The sequence below is a fragment of the Anarrhichthys ocellatus genome, unplaced genomic scaffold (assembly GCF_004355925.1).
Source record: "Anarrhichthys ocellatus isolate YVR2014 unplaced genomic scaffold, GSC_Weel_1.0 scaffold11, whole genome shotgun sequence".
Lineage (NCBI taxonomy): Eukaryota > Metazoa > Chordata > Actinopteri > Perciformes > Anarhichadidae > Anarrhichthys > Anarrhichthys ocellatus.
In genome coordinates, this window is record NW_022280041.1 from 7,150,886 (window position 1) to 7,167,853 (window position 16,968).

At 42.6% G+C, this 16,968-nt stretch overlaps 1 protein-coding gene across 30 annotated transcripts in view; it reads left to right on the forward strand.

The window, feature by feature from the left end:
- Positions 1-16,968, forward strand: part of LOC116385427 (receptor-type tyrosine-protein phosphatase delta) — a 327,744-nt gene that overhangs the window by 247,830 nt on the left and 62,946 nt on the right. For 18 of the 30 annotated variants that reach the window (XM_031850888.1, XM_031850897.1, XM_031850902.1 and 15 more), the window contains 2 exons: positions 14,702-14,850; positions 16,814-16,955. In XM_031850888.1, coding sequence (XP_031706748.1) covers positions 14,702-14,850; positions 16,814-16,955 — 291 coding nt within the window. The remainder of the gene's footprint in view (positions 1-14,701; positions 14,851-16,813; positions 16,956-16,968) is intronic. The other 12 variants (XM_031850891.1, XM_031850894.1, XM_031850904.1 and 9 more) reach the window with 1 other exon arrangement.

Below are 16,968 nucleotides of genomic sequence, written 5' to 3' on the forward strand. Positions count from 1 at the left end.
CATTACATGGCACAATTTAATTGCCTGTGCTTTCCCCCCATTGTGATTATTCAAGGAGAGATGTCCGTGGAAAGGATAAACTGTAGTTTCACCATTAAGTCCCACAGGGACAACCTTATTCGTGTCTTTGGCACAATCGGGAACGCCCAGGAGACATTAGTCAGTTAGCAGGTAGCAAAGTCCTTCTGATAGGCCTGGTTAAACATGACTAGAAGAGATGCATGTTGCTTTCTAACCTCAATCGTAAGCAACGTATTTGCCTTTAAATACCCAAAAAATAACATGATGAAAATAAATTAAGATTATTATGATCTATGAGTTTGTTTTACAAGTTAATGCAATTCTGCACATGCAGTAGTGTGCATGCATATGCAAGTACACCCCATTTTGTTGTTCACACTCCCACACATGCAGTATGTCATATGCATATGCTAGCGGCTATGCACAGTTCTACACATATTCATAGTCTGCGCAGTATGCATGTATAAAAATAGTCCCTGTGTTCTCACACATACTGGACACCTAATGGAACCAAGAGATGGACAATATGGCTTATCTGTAATAATATGCTTTCATTCTCCATTACTGCCAAAGAGCACCACTGATCAGATGGTCTGCAAAAATCCACTTTGACCTCTGCTAAAAATAACCAACATCTGTGATGTCTGCCGCATCAATGTGCTGTATGCACAGTATACAAACAGCATCTTTGTTTCCAGAGAAGGCAGTCTTAGTAAGACACCTTCAACATAAAATAAATGAAATACAAATAAAATGTACGTAAGGGGAAGGGGTCAGAGTGGAGAACTGCCACAGACATGGAATCTAAAAATGCCATGGGACGCAGAGACAAGGAGTAGATAGAGAAGAAGGAGCTTAGATGGAGATTAACTGAAAGAATGGATGGATTGACTTTCAAAGGCATTCTAACCAGATGAGGCGATAGAAAATGAGGGAAAGACAAAGATAATATGAGTTACAGCGACTTCTTTTATGTCTCTTCACTGCCGAGTCACAACTCTTCTTCTTTTTGCAAAGCTGAAAGATAATTTCCAAAAAGTAATCCTGGAGCCTACGACTGTAATCCTACAGATATGATAAGGTTCCTGACATCTAATGAAATCCTCCCAACCGTTCTTTTAAGGATCAGAAACTCGATAATGAAAGTCAACGGTATACAGATTAAAGATATTGTATTTGGGATAGAATATCACCATTCTGATCTTTCTTCAAGTGTCTTGTGACACACAATGAAAGAAGTCAACTTTCGTCTCCAAAAGTATTCATTAAGTTTAACTTCAACCAACTTCTATCAAAGCTGGGAGTCAACACTGAGAGGTTACATGAATAAATTGAGTTTTTATCGGTGCACACAAAGGGAAGCAGTCTGGCTTGTGGTGTTATTATGATAGCAAATGCAAAACCCAAGCATTGATGGAAAAATAAAAGAATAATGCAGCGTTATAATGTGTGCTGGGTGAGAAAAAAGTGAGCTGAAAATGCAATCTCGTGTTAAAATCATATTCCATTGCAACAGACTGTCAGCCAATACACGGTGAAATAACCCAGGTCCAGGCAACTTAGTAGTAATCAATTGGTTGCATAATAACTAAAGCGATTCAGGGATGAAGACGAGAGTCACAATAATAGCAAACAAATAAGCACAACAGAACCATGAGAGGGTATTCTTATCTCAAGATCTTGTGGAAGACAGCCACTTTCGTTTCGCCACGCTTCATTGTGTGGCGTCTTTTGAAATGCACAACGGGCCCGTTACGCGGTGTTTCATTTTGTTTCATCCCTCGCACAAAAGCTTGACTGACAATATACGAGATAGCTTGTTTCAGGTACAATGAGAGTAATTATTTAGACTGCATTGAGAAAGCAGTGATAGCTTATCGCAGTTAATAAAAGCTACACAAATATCGGCATCTTCAGTGCATCACATGCTGTGGCTTTCTGGCACCTGACTGGAATTAAAAAAAAAGTATCTTCATATCTCAAGGTTGCTTTTGGTTCCAGATAAACACTTTTGGGTCGAAGTGGCCACAGAGCGGCACTACAACTTGTAGACCACCCAAAGCACTCCTGCGCTGCCCCAGAACAGGATACAACAACAGCAGGGAGGGGGACCTTTTTCAGCTTGGGCATACCTAGTTGTTATTTCTTCCCTCACATATTCAGGTACAGTAGAGCCTGTGTCCATTACTGAAGGGGGCTGTATGCCTTTGGTCATGCGTGCAGAGAAGCCGGCTCCTGTTTGCTGCAGCCCTGCTACCCGTACACAGGGATCTATGCACCCGGTCACTGCTCTACATCTGTACAAGATCTGGATATATCGATGAGGTTATAATTAAATTGTCCATCCCAACTTGATATGGATTAATAATTGCCCACTAATGCCCTCCTGACATTTTGCTGTATTGACTCGATACTGTTTGCAGCAGTGCGCCGATAATTATGACGCTTGGCATTCTTCATTGTGTCCCTAATGAGACCAATCAGAGTTGGCTCCACTTTTGCCTAAGAATTGGTAAGGAGTGAGAAGGAAGGATAGATTTTCTCCGAGGACCCATTAATCAATGATTTGGACCTTATCACAGAGATATTTCCTTTTCTTACAGGAGCATTTCTTTTCTTACATTCATCATTTCTTGATGTGTAATTAGTGCCATAAGGACAAACTGTCATACTATTTGGAGGCCAAATCACGAAAAGAGGACATCTTTGGACAAACACCACCACCACTAGGATAACTATAAATACTGAGATGAGAAGGTGGTATGGGCATCGTGCCACATCACTGCTTCGACTTCCTCACTGCCATCTGTGAGTGTTCCTCCTCTGGCGCTCTCACAAAGTCCGTTTGTGCTTTTTTCCCCCCTCTCCTTTGTCCTCGTTTGCTAGGTTTAATTAGGTTATTTACTTGAGCCTCACCTCCCAGTGTTTTCATCATAGTGGCCATTGCAGATAGGGCTTCACACGGGGCAGGGGCAGATAAAAAGTTAGGACAAAAGATGATAAATGTCGCGAGAGGAGACCGGAATGCAATCTGGGCGCCACGATGCAGAGATGCTCTAATGGCTTCCCAGCAAGGAAGGGGGAAGGCACTGTCGAGATGGCAACATGATAGATGGTGCCGGGATGGCCGTAAGGACTGTGAGGCAAGACGGAGGAAAAGAAAAGTCATGGAAGCAGGGAAAAACGAAGATGACCACAAAATGGAATCTAATTAATCTGGACTTGGTTCCCCCACTGACAAATACGGTGAAGAAGAAGAAGGGAAATTGTTTTTTAGGGACGCGTTTGCTCCCCTCCTCCTCCACACCATTGCACTTTCCTCCCAGGTTGAAAAGGCAAAGGGACGCATGGGCTCTGACAGTGCTCCTGCACCTGTGGAGTGATTAATGACAGCGGACTGGCCTTACATGAAGCAGAGTGAAAATGAGCACACCAAGGAGAACCCTGCTATCAACATAATTCTCCTGCTATTTGCCGCTGCATTACACTAATAGAGGTTTTTAGAGTCCCTTTAAGTAAAATCGTTGTGGACCTTTTTTTGTTTTCACTTGCGTATATAATGCTCATTTTTCGGTACAATATTAAATTCCCAAAGGGTTTCTAAATGGTAAAATAGCATTATCATATAAATCCTTCACACAAATTCACAACATGCCAATATGAATACTGAGATTCATTTACTAAATGGACAGAAAATAAAGCATTGCAGAAGAACGGAAAGAGAAAAGTGTCACACAGGGATGAATGAGTGGTTAACACCCATTATTGCCTCTGTCTGATTCAATAAGATAAATGTTGACGTGATATCCATACTTTTATCAACGTCGAAGTGTTTGTGGAAACTAATTGAGATGCCACCTTGTCACACACTGCCTCGCCATCAGTTTGACCCTCTTCAAGTTGAAAAAGTCACTCTGTTCCTTTATGTGCTTAAGTGTGCTAGATTTCCTCGAATATTCATGAAGTTAGCAATCATGCCGAGTCAATGTGCCGACTTACTGTTTAACCTTTAATCTATGTGAGAAAACGGATGAAGTCGTTACTGAGGCCCATAGTACACCTTGTGGCATTTTGTGTCAATGTCATTGTCTTTTTACTCTTTCTTCCTGGCGGTTTCACTACTCCACATTAAAAGCCAATAGCCCCGGCCATTACTCACAGTTGTGCTTTTAGAATAATTCAGATAACTGTGAAAAGGGCATTGTGGATAGATAGGTCTTCATAGTACAGCTGGGACATTTATGTCCCTCATCCAGCTGATTCATGAGCAGAAGTCACAAATACACAATCACATTATCTCGGATCACAATTAAATCAACTGTACTGTCTGGACAGTATTTATATGTACATACATTGAATGCACACAAAAAAACAAACCCACACACACACATATTCACTTCATCCGGTGGACTAGAGCCCGTGACTGCTGGCAAACATTTGCACTTGAGGCCAGCGCCTTTGTTTACCCTCTTGCTCTGTCAACTGAGGCTCAGTTTGGCAAAGGGTGAAAAGGACTGAGAAGAGAGGCGCAACAAGCTCCATCAATCCAACGGCCACATCTCCGGACCCCAACGAGGCTCCTCGTCTATAGAAATCTCCCCCTTTTCTCCCCCCGTCTCTTAGGAAATATCACACAATATCCAATAAAATCACTATGCAGACACTGTTGGAAAAAATATAGTATACATGAACTCTGAGGGATTGTTTTTAACATACTTATAAACTATCAAAACCAAAATTGTCATGAAGCCAGCAGTTTTAAGAATGTCTCTCCCTTTTTAAATCTTCATCTCTGGTTCTCTGAACTTGCTGTGATGGATTTCCAGCCTGAACTCCACGGAGGTGGTGTAATCATGGTCACTTTCACCACCTCTAATGTGATGGAAATATGCCCAAGGTTAAAACTATTTTTCTAATCACATTATAAAATAGGATTTCAATGGTGGATTTCGACTATTTTCAAAGGTTTGGAACCAGACACTACGTACATTTCCAGGATGATGAATATGAATGCATCTTAAAACTTTGGCTCCAAAGCATAGTGTCTAGTAACACCCACACACTGTACACAGACAGACACACACACACAGAGTCATCCTCTTCAAACTTCTACACATCTGCAGATGAATCATCCCCATACCCGCACACATCAAGAAGGAGCCTTTTTAAAAGTGATCTGAAGCAGTTAATTTAACGGGATTATTTTAATGATGTCCCCTGAGGGTTGTTGTTTTTCGCTCCTTGGGGTGACATTGCACTGTTTGCCTCCAAGTGAAAACCCCATCCGCCAGTCTGACCCTGATACCACCCGCCCTCATTTGTTTCCCATCTGTAGCTCTTCAAAGACATCGCCCACACACACACACACACACACACACACACAGGAGCTGAACACTTTTCTTCAGGGGTTGGCAATTAAGAATTCAAAGACCTCAACTTAGATCCACTGCATGCGGTTTAGTTGGAGACGTATTACTGATGTTTAGTTGACACAAACAAGCCACTAATGCACAGCTAATGTGTTATCCTGCAGTATTGTATGTCACTCATTTAATGCAAAACAAACTCATGAAAAGAGTAGAATTATGAATAATCATTTCAAATGTAATTAATTTGGTCATTTAACCTTTATTTGACATTTTGGTATTTACTATATCAAATAATGCAGCTCAGAGGCAACATTTTGAACATAATTACATTTTATTTTCATTCTTAGTAATGAATGCTTTTATGAACTTTGATAAAATAACACTAACCAGGGAGCCAGAAAGTTGACAAATTGAATTGTGTAGTGACAGTAGTATAAGCATATACATTATATCATGAAAGAATGAACTGCTTCAGTCATTCAAGACATCCAATCACTGCATCGGCACCAAGGCTGGTCCACTGATCGTTATCGGACCATGTTCGTTCTAAACAGCTGGATTGGTGGTCTCATAAAATGGCTTCACTGGAGTTTTGAGTTGTGTCTCTAAAGCTTCTTTTACACACCCTGTTCAAGACGGGACTGTTACGTCGTTATCATGAGGGGTCTCATTACAAAGGGACCTATGCTCAAACTTATGAGTGAAAGTGTCTGGAAGAGACATTGGTGCAGTATTTCTCACACATATACACTTGTCTGTCCGACGCCATCTGATTAACTAGAGGACTAGTAGCAGTAGGACGCCGCTGGGGAGTGGACGGAAAGCTCCGCTCCGTCGGAGCAGCTTGGGCCTCGATGCTGCTGCAATCAGCTCACCCAGGACTGGATCCCGGTATGGCCGACGAAAAACCCCTTGTTAGACTGACAGGCCTTCAGTGACTGATCCCCAGATACCTCCACAAATAGAATCTAATTCTGTAGAAAACACTGGAGTGAAATACTTTGCTGATGTTATAGTCTGTTCATGCTTCCAGGGATTTGTGATCCGCCCCAAAAATCTTGATGCAAGCACCCTTAAACAGTACATGTAGGAAGCTAGCATTTAAACATAGCAGCTCAAGGCTCAGTATGATACGACTCGGTTGGAACCTATTCGTGATTTGGCTGGACTGTGTATGGTCAAGGTGCCATATTGTGGCCACATTTTGACGAGGATAGTCAGCGGTACTGCGCTACTCTCATTACATATGCATCAAACTGTGTCAACACCCTACAGCTACAAGATTTATCACAATAGGGTGAGCAACAAATGCTTTGCGCAGGAACAACACCCGCGTATGTAGTGAGGAAGTAGATCAGCTGATGGATCGCCGCTGCAAACGTCATCACTCATTTCTACCAATGGTGTAACTTCAAAACTCAGCAAATCCATTACTCAGTCAGCCACTCAGTATTACATTCATACAATACTTCTCTCAAGTAATCACTTCTAAAGAGTAGAGTGTCAGACAGTATGCGGTATGCTTTTACGCTAGTGTATTCTGACAGATCACAGTCGTCGTTGGCTTCCGAGATGAGAAGGGGATTTTTTTTTTTTTGTACCTCAAAAACATTTCAATCACAACCATTTTTCTTCCTGTCGTTTATGTGCAATACTCTCCCTTCACTGCCGCATAAAATTAGTGGGCTGTGAAAGGTCACTTTGGTCCTTGACTGTTTGTGGTACCTCCCCTGCATATTCTTTGTCCCAGTAATAGCTTTTTGGTTTGAGGATAGCCATGACTACAGAGGACAGTGTGCAGAGGGATTTTTTTTTTTTCAGGTTTCTTAGAAACTGCATTTAAATTGTAGTTTCACATTCCAACATTCTCCACATTTATTCCCATCAGATTTGTGTAATATTCCCTGAACTTTACAATGTGAAAGCTGGTAGAATGTGATGGTTGGACGTACAGTAGACGTGAGAAAATCTGACTTAAAGGGCCTGTTTTTAGTTTTTTCCCCAAAAAGCTTGGTTTAGGTGTAACATCCTTTGCTGAACTTGGGGATATTCGCAGGATATCTGAGCTATACAGGAAGCCAGTCATCTAGCAGGATTGCTGGAGCATGAGCTAGTTTGCCTGTAAGCGCTTGAGAAAACACAGTGCAGGGAATGTGTCACTTCTTACGGCCTGACAACTGGCATCCATCGGAAATGGCTTGGCACTACTTATCCATACAATTAAAGACTGTTTAAATATACAATGCCGAATCGCTGGAATGATTTGCAACGTAATCCATCTCTGCTCCCACGGAGACAAATATGAAGCAAGCTTTTCCGCTCCGTGGTTGAGGGCAAAGACAATTATGTGAAGTTTACGCTACAAAGAAATACAGTTGGACAGGCCCAAGCATATAATGCAATTCTCTCTTGAAAACAGTCAATTACGTCGCTTATTTGATTTTCCATTCCACTTTTCCCGTCCATATCTTTTGACTTCTGCTACATGTAGTGCAAAGCCAGCAGCTTTGTAGATTCTCATCTGCACATGCTGTCATGGTGATATTTTCACATCAATCTCCCAGAAGATTTACATCACATGTGCGGTAGAAGCATCTGAATCACACGCAATCATCCTCCCTTATTATCTACACATGTGATTACGTTGGCAGTGCGCTGACAGGCCAAAGAATGTTTATCACTTCTGCCATTTTTAACATCTTTTTAAGTCTGTGCAGCACCAGGGTGATAACTATTGGCCATTTTGCTGCAGCACTGCCATTTAATGAATCGTTCCATTGCCTAGTGGATAACAGAGCGAACGAATGGCTTTCTGTGTTAGTGGCTGCCACTGCCTATCCTATCAGATAATTAACTTTTTGCAAATAGACTGCGCTGACTACCAAACAGAGTAAGCCTGCACAATTAGAATTACTTATCTATGGTCTCTCTTTTTTCCAGATGTCAGAGGAAAAACAAACAAGACAAACAAATCCAAATGTCATACTTCTTACTCGACTGTTTGTTTCCTCAAGTGGTCACACACACGAATTTGCCCTAGCTTTGTGTATTTATAGACAAATGAACAAGTACTGAATGAGGGAGGATGTCTTATTGAAGTTAAAGCCTCTGTATTTTTTGCATCTTCGTTCGACAACCTCAGCCCAGATGTTCAGAGTCTCCTACAGGAGGGTATGGTGTTTTCCACCTCCCTTCTCCTGCTCTTCTCTGTTTCTTTTTTTTTTTTTCTCTCTAGCGGATGGTCTCGCGCCGACAGTGGCGCGATTCAATATTTATATGCTTCCTTCTGTTTGGTTTCCACCGCAAAGGGAGGTGGGCTTTCATGTGTCTGATTTGCCACAGCAGCGATTCAGTTCCAGCTTTTAAAGCGTTGGGGGCCGTTTGAACAAAGCCATCTGTTTGAGTGGGCCGTTTTATTAAGTGACAAACTGGATCCCTCTACCTCACTAATGTGTCCCGTGGGAGATGGCGGTAGCTTGTGTGTGTGTCTGGTAGAGAGACACACACAGGAAGAGAGAGAGGTAAAAAGTGTTTTGCTCTGCAAACATTGCTATATACCACAGAAAAAATCTACATCTCTGACGTTCCTTCATTGCAGAACTTCATCTTCAATGACAATTGAACAAGGGGGCCTTTCAGATGCCATCTTATCCCATGAAACACAGAAGAAGACTATCGTCACTGTTCCATAAATAACCCTTTATATTTATTTAATGGAACCTCCCGGAATGCTCTATTGTCCCAAACCCCCCAATTTATTAATGATGTTTTCCCATTTGCAGTGCTCTCTCCATCCAGCGAGAATATTCTAACACCCGTGAGAGTGTGTGTCGGCGCGTTGCCGAACGTGTACTATAGGTAGTGCACCTCTGGAGCCCTTTTCTCCCTATAACCCCCCCCTCCCCCCAGATAATCTGTCAGTGCATTGGATGTGGGACATGTGCATTAGCCATTCTTTTTGAAGCTGTTGCTGTTGTCTCTGCAAAAGTGCCCTAACTCCTGCAGAGCTCGTGCCAGAAGCTGAGGCCTTGCATAGCAGTGGCAGTGAGCATGAGCAACCCACACGTAGTGGGGTTAAAGAGGTCCCATTGGAATATGATTCATGCCATCTCAGTCATCGGGCTAAATACTTGGCAAGCAGCCGTATTGCAATTGATGATATGCATTTATTTATTCACGGGAGACTCTCGCCGGCTTATGAGCCAAATAACAGACCCCGACCCCATCGCAAAATGGACCCGCAGCCCTAGTATCCAAATGTAGTCTCAATATGAATGTGTCATTAAGCTGCATTTTTGTATGTTCTATTGAATTAGTTTTACATAATGACTGTTATGAATTTTGCTTAGAGAGCACATTTTAGCAGTTGGGAGGTGGGGGTTGGGACAGTGGAAGAGAAGGCTTGTATTATGAACTTCATTATGTGTGACAAGCAGCACAATATTGATGGAGGAGCGGGTCCCCATCATTGCACTGCATTAAAACCTCTGCAGTGAATTAATGTACTATTCCTGATCCAGTAATTAACAGTCATTCGGGGGCCATATCCCTTTTCCAGTAATCACTAATTGCAATAAGAATTTCAGTTTCCATTTAAGGCAAGATTACCGATGAGCATGCAATTCGAATCAGCCAACAGTTCTAATTAAGCTCCTGATTCCTTTTTCATTCTCTCTGCTTTGTGAGCACATACAATGTGCAGTTTGTTTCCTCCGCATTACAAAAGACACATTTTTTTATCATAATGCTGCAGATAGAGAGCGGTAATGCATGTGTGTGTTTATCTCTGTGTCAGTGTGTCTGCATTACTACAGTCAGTGTTCTCTCTGGCATGGGGTCACATGTTTCTGAACACGATATGGACAGTTGATTAATCCATACAGGTGGTGTTGCTTTATAAAGCACAGAACTGCAATCACAATCACCAACAGACCCATCCCTCTGCACCTGTCTTTATGGAAATATTATGATCATGAAATTGCTGCAATGGACTTTCAGAATACTTAAAGTCAAATGTCCTAGATACATACTGTACACGGCGTGCATCACTTTTACCCTCTTCCAACATAAGCAACCCCTTTCAGTCCTATTTGCACCACTTGCCGCCATTGTGACAATTCATCAATATCGCAGAACTGATAGGCTGGGGCTTAAAGATGTCGAATGAGGTTAATGGCATCTTTAAATGTTCCTTTCTTCCACCAGTATGTCCAAAATGGAGCAGGGTATTTGCAGACTGCCACCCAATGTGTTAGGATTAATTATCGCCCTCCACAACCCCACCTCACCCCCTGCAAGTTAAAGATTCAGAGAGGAAATGGCCCTTTTCATGCAAATGAAATTGAATATGTCAGTCAGTATAATTGTGAAAACCGAGCCGCCTTGGACTGGTGTCTGTGCCGAATAGCAGTTCAAACTGAAAGTGGGTTTATTAATGTTCCTCTCTCCACTCTTTGATTCATGCTCTTTAATGGCTCAGCAGATCAAACTTTAGTCGTGGCGGAGGCTTGATGACTTGGAATGTTTTGCCCATTATGAATGAAACCCAGACTCTGATCTATTTGAGAGCGGTATTTAAATGCATGTAAGTTAAGCCAATATCAAACAAACTTGTAATAAATGCAGATCCGCAAGATGCTCTGAACCCAACTATCCTCCCAGTTTAGCATGACGATAAAAAAACAGGATATCATTAGGCTCCGCTGCGCAGTACACTCAACTTATAGTCTCGCTCTGCAACAGGTTCCTTAGGTTCCCCCGAAGCTTAATTCACTGCTGGTTGAAACCAACTAGTACCAATACCGGGGCTGGTATATGCACTGTCTTTTAAAATGTGTACTTTCCATTCCCATTTGTTTTTCGGTTTGATGGTTAGAGTTAATCAGGGAGGGAAAGAAATGATACAACTCTTGGCATTTAGACTTTAGGTCAAGCCTTCCTTTTATAATGTCACTGGTGCTGCCTCTCCTCTGCTTTGACCGCAGCACCCTTTGATGTAGCGTGGTGGAGAACACACAGCACATCCATAAAAGACGTGTGCTTGGTTATGGTCCTGGTAAATTCTGCTAAACTGTTGCCTGTCCAAGAGCTTGATCTTAGATCAAAGCGCTGTTATTGAACACTGCAGCCTGAAGTCAGTGAGAAAGGCTGCCCCAGTGTGGTGGTGATCACCATAAAACACCTTATTGATTGATCAGACCACTTAATTTAAAAGGTAGCTTTAAAAGGCCCCAAAAGGGGAGCAAAATGATAATAAGGATAGTTTATAGCAGCAACAGTAGTAAAATGTACTGCCCACATCGTTGAAGGCTTCCAATTTCCATTTATGTCTTTCCATTAAAAAATAATACTTGCCCCTTCAGCCCTGTGGACATGGGTGTTCTTAAGGACGGTAAAGGCTCTCAGTCAGCCACTACATTATTAACATGGCATTGATCCATGATAAATAGAGCAAAGGATGCTATGAAGCTCTTCCTCCTTTCCGTTGGCAGCGATGTGAACAAGGTTACATTGTGACCTCAAGGGAGAACAGGCACAGGCCCATGTCACCAACCCTTTAGCTTGTGACAGGCTCTAACACTTCTCATTTGTTTGCCGGCGACAGCTTAGCACTGGATTAACAGGTGCCTATCCCAGGTATTAATTAATCCATGGTTACCTCTCAAAGGAGATCCCAACATGCTGCAGTAGTAATGAGTTGATTTGATTAAACGGCACAACAGTGTGCGCACACTGAACTAATTCAATTATCTTCTATTGGAATTAACATGATTGCAGATAAATCTTTCCACTTTCTTATTATAAAAGCTTCTGTGTTGTCATGGTTGTTGTAGTTTCCAACACAACCTTTGAAAAATCAAGGTTCTGAGGTAAAAGGTTTCTTCGTGGTGGAGGCACAATGTTTGTTCAAACACCGAATCATTTTAGCTGCTCTCAAGGGTCTAGTCGTGGCATTGTTCGGAGAAAACAGAGGTTTCAATCAGCGTCTTACGAGGAGTCGACCAAAATGGATGTTTGTCAGCGGCAGACCTAAAATGGGGGTATGATGGTGCTATCAGCGGCCATGTCTGTGAAAACACCATTACCTCCATGTCACGCCTCAATCACTCCCCATTGTGCGATGACTCTCTCCCCCCCCCCACCCCCAGTGCTGATCTCCCGCACATGTCCTAGTAGTCTATCACAGCCGGCGTGGGGAGACGCACCGAGCCATAATGGATGGCCCCGGAGCGAAAAACATCCCCAATAGCATATCAATTACCCATCAGCACCCTCTTGGCTGGATGACAATGTGCACCACACCCCGGCAAAGGCAATGAGATAAAGTGCAAATTCAGATATAATGGTGTTTTTTGCTGCGTACAAATTACAGTGTCAACTGTGCTTCCCCCACCTGTCAGATCTGTCAGCTGCTGAATGAGAGTGTCTCCGAGAAGTGTGTGTGTGTGTGTGTGTTGTTGTTTTTTTTTTATGCCATGAGGCAATCAGGTGATTTCCCAGACTCATTTGCCCAGTGGAAGCCCAGCTGCTTGCCTGTTTATCTATACGCCCCTTTTGATTGCTGACCACACGTTATGTCACCTCTCCATGAAGCCTGCAGGTTCATTTGTCCCGCTCTCGCAGCGCTGCCACCACCACTGCTGTTACTGCTGCTGCTGGGCAGTACAATCTGAGAGGGGGAAATCAGTCTACACACACACACACACAGGCACACGAGCGGGCACAATCGCACACACACAGATGAGGTGATTCAGATGGTTGGCATTACTGCAGCTGTGTGGCCCTTAATGGCCTGCTGAAGTGATTGATAAAAGGCAAACAGTTGCTCCGCAGGGGGACAGATGGAGCTACACCTCCCACTGAAGCCGGTATTCAAGCTTTAGATGGAAATAGTAGGGGAGTCTGACTAAGCACTACATTATTGAAATTAGCCTTGATCATTATGACGACACTGGAATGTAAATACAAAATGTCATCTGGGAGAGACAGCTTCCGTATTACTCATCACATTGATGTGTTTTGTTGTCAGTTCATAAGCAGGAACTGACTGTCTTGGAGGGGATTCAAAAAAAATGTGAAAACAACTCAATCCTCAGAATTTTAACTAAATTGAGAATTGTTTTAATGTCTGACAAAACCTGAATAATATCCGGGAATCATTTTTATTTGACTAAATATCAAACTGCAAGAATATAGTTGCAACTCTCTTCACTGTTATCGGGATCAGAGCCTGAACAGACGCGATTGTACAGTGCTGGTAAAACAACCGCAGTAGATGAGAACGTCCACACCAAGCAAACACTGTTCCACTCTGCCATTCTCTCACCTCCACTCGCCTGCATTTTCAGCATTTCTATCCTCATTGCCTTTACACTCGACTTGTTGTGCTGAACTGAGGGACCAATTAGGAGAGCGTTGCGAGAATCTTATCAGGTTCGTGTCTCGTTTGTGCGGGGGCACAAACCAACGTTCTGATTGGAGATTAGTGTCGTCTGCTACTGAACGGATAGGCAAGCCAGTGTTTCTCTGCAACAGTTGGGAACATCTTAACTGCGTTGCTAGAAACACCGAATGGCCACACGTAGCATGGAGACAGTGTGACGCGTAACAGCTTGTCAAGACGGATGACTTTTGAATGACACTTAAGGTTTTTCCAAATTTTAAGAACTTATTTCCCTCTTTAGTGGCATTATAAATTAGTTACTCACGAGCAGCTTGAACACCTAATTACATAGAACACAGCAAAGGGTTACAAATAGTAATCATTTCCATTATAGCCTTCTCTGTAGTGGAACAAAGTCATTCCTAAATGAACAGTTTCTATAAACCCCATTTTACGTTTACTGAATTTGCTTTGGGACAGTATCAAATAGTGACTACAATGAGAGAAGAGGCAATATTTTTTTTACAGAAGTTTGCAACCTACACACAAACTCAAATTTCTTACCACAATCAGATCCATTCAAACATGTACATCAACTTCTTTTGTCATTTTATCCAAGAGTTCCTCTTTAAAACTCCCTATAAAGTCTGAGTTATACGTCAGAGATTTCACAGTTACGTAGAAATACTCCCAGAGTCGAGATAGAATGCCCTCTGTCCTTTAACTTCTGATCTTAATCACTGATCATCCGTTTGCACGCACACAATAAAGTCAGTACAATCTCTTGCCTTGACCTAAACATGCTGAAATCTGCAACTGTGTTTCTTTCTCGTGCGTGTGTCTTGATAAGAGAGATTCATTGCTCTGTCTGCAAAGCTTAGCATGCTTACTAACTGTTCTTGTCCTCTTTTATTCTGTTTCTCTCCAGCACCACCAAAGTTTTTAAGAACCCCCAATGACCAAACAGGCGTGCAAGGAGGCGTGGCATCCTTCATCTGCCAAGCTTCGGGAGATCCACGACCGAAGATTGTGTGGAACAAGAAGGGGAAGAAAGTCAGCAACCAGAGATTTGAGGTATTAGGTCTATTGTTCTGATGTAAAATGCTCGACAAAATGGGAATGCTTCAAGCACTGCTTTTGGCTCTGCTCGCACATAATCCATCGCGCCATGCCCATCTCGCTCGCTCGCTCGCTTTCCGCCCTGACTTGCCACCACGCATTAGCAGGCTCTAATAACCATGCTGGCTAGGCTTTTTTACATGCAGGAGTTTTAATGAGCTGCTCCACACAAAAGATCTGGGGACGGATTTGTAATTAAATAGAAGACAAGAAAAGAGCAATTGGACAGAAGAAAAAACAACTTGTGGTGTGACCCAGATACCTACATTAGCATCACGCCACATTGGCCAGCTTTACGCAAAGTGAAAAGGGAAGCAGCGCTTTCACTTCGAACTATCCTTTTGCTTCGTGGCATCTTTATCTAAATGCATGTCCTACCCTGCTTATACTGGCTGAAGCTTTGATTTCTGGTCAGCTTTAATCTGCACTTGGGCTCAATACCCATGAGAAATAGCACATCATTGCAGAACACTGATAAGATTTCTATTAATTTCTGTGTCAGTCCTCGGGACTATCATGGTGTCACTTTTTCCGCCCTCTGCTCGAGATGCCATATTTGCTCGCTGCTGCACAGCAGCGATGGCTTAACGGAGCTTGGAGATCTCTTCCCGCCTTTTCTTTGCATCTCATGCCCACAGAAATCGAATCTGATCAGAGTTCATTGCATCGCTCGTCGTGCTGAATGCTAACATGCTAGTTTTCATTCTCTCATTGCTTCACAAGGCTTGCTGGCTGCCGCCATTCCATATCCATTCAATCCTGCACTGCCTCCTCATCTTCTAACAAAAACCCATTTCCTTTTAGGAGTCTCGCAACTTCCTTTCTAATTCTGCCGCTTTGACTATGAAAGGAGGGTTTTTTTTATATTTTACCATCACCTGCTGTCAGCTTGAATGCCAACACCGCTATGGCTTGGCCAATGAAATGTTGAGCTGTATTGTTAACTAACACGTGCACAGATGTATTGTGAACTTTAGAAATGTTTGTAGGCATCTGTGTGCGTTTGTGCGTGTGTGTGTGTGAGCGTGTGTGAGAGCGCGTGCTTGTGTGTGGAGCAGAGGTCTCAGGCCTATCTTTATTGAAATCTATCTCTATGCTTAAAAAGAGAGTGAGTTATGACACAGGGCTTTCTAAAATCAGTGAGTATACATGTAGCATGCAAAACAATAGCTGAATAAGCTACAACAAACACCTGTTTGTGAGCATTTTATGTGTCGTTCGTCCAATACAGTCGGTCCTGTCCTTTGCACCACTAATCTCACCTCATGGTACAAATGTCCGTAACCGTTTATCAAGCCACCTTTAACTGTCTGTGCTCGTTTCTGTCCCATTAACACAATCCAGTGTGATGCATTTCCAGGGGATAGAGTGTTAACTTTAAGAGTGGGACACATTCAGATTGAAATTTCACCCGACAACCCGATATCCAAGGAAAAACTCTGACCACCGTAACTTTCCCCATTCTTAAAGTTAGTCAGCCGCATCGATTATTACACCAATTAATGCACACATTAGGAGTAGATAGTGAATAGCTCATTAACTAAAAGACAACACGCCTGAACACATAACAAATGGACATCGACAAAAGAAAGGCTAAATTATTATTATTGTTCATCAAATATGCTCCTTACTGACATATTACCAATACACATTATAATACTGCACATATCCTGATGTTACTTTTTGTACATGTAGAGTATTATGTAGGTATACAACCACAATATTCATAAATCACTAGGGTTCAATGTAAGGTAGGCATCAGCTTTTGTTTCTGTCATGGGAAGCACATCGTGTCAATCACCATCAGTGTTAATAGCCAAATGTCCTTGACAGTGTTGTCTTGTCTTTCTCTGCGGAAGGTTCCTCGCCCATTGAGAACCAAAAAATCTCCTTTAACATATCCTGTCTGTCGCACCTGCAGGTGATAGAGTTCGACGACGGCTCTGGTTCAGTGCTAAGAATTCAGCCACTGCGCACACCCCGAGATGAAGCCATATATGAATGTGTCGCCTCCAACAGTGTTGGAGAGACGAGCGCGACCACCAGACTCACTGTTTTACGTGGTAGGTCCTTTCT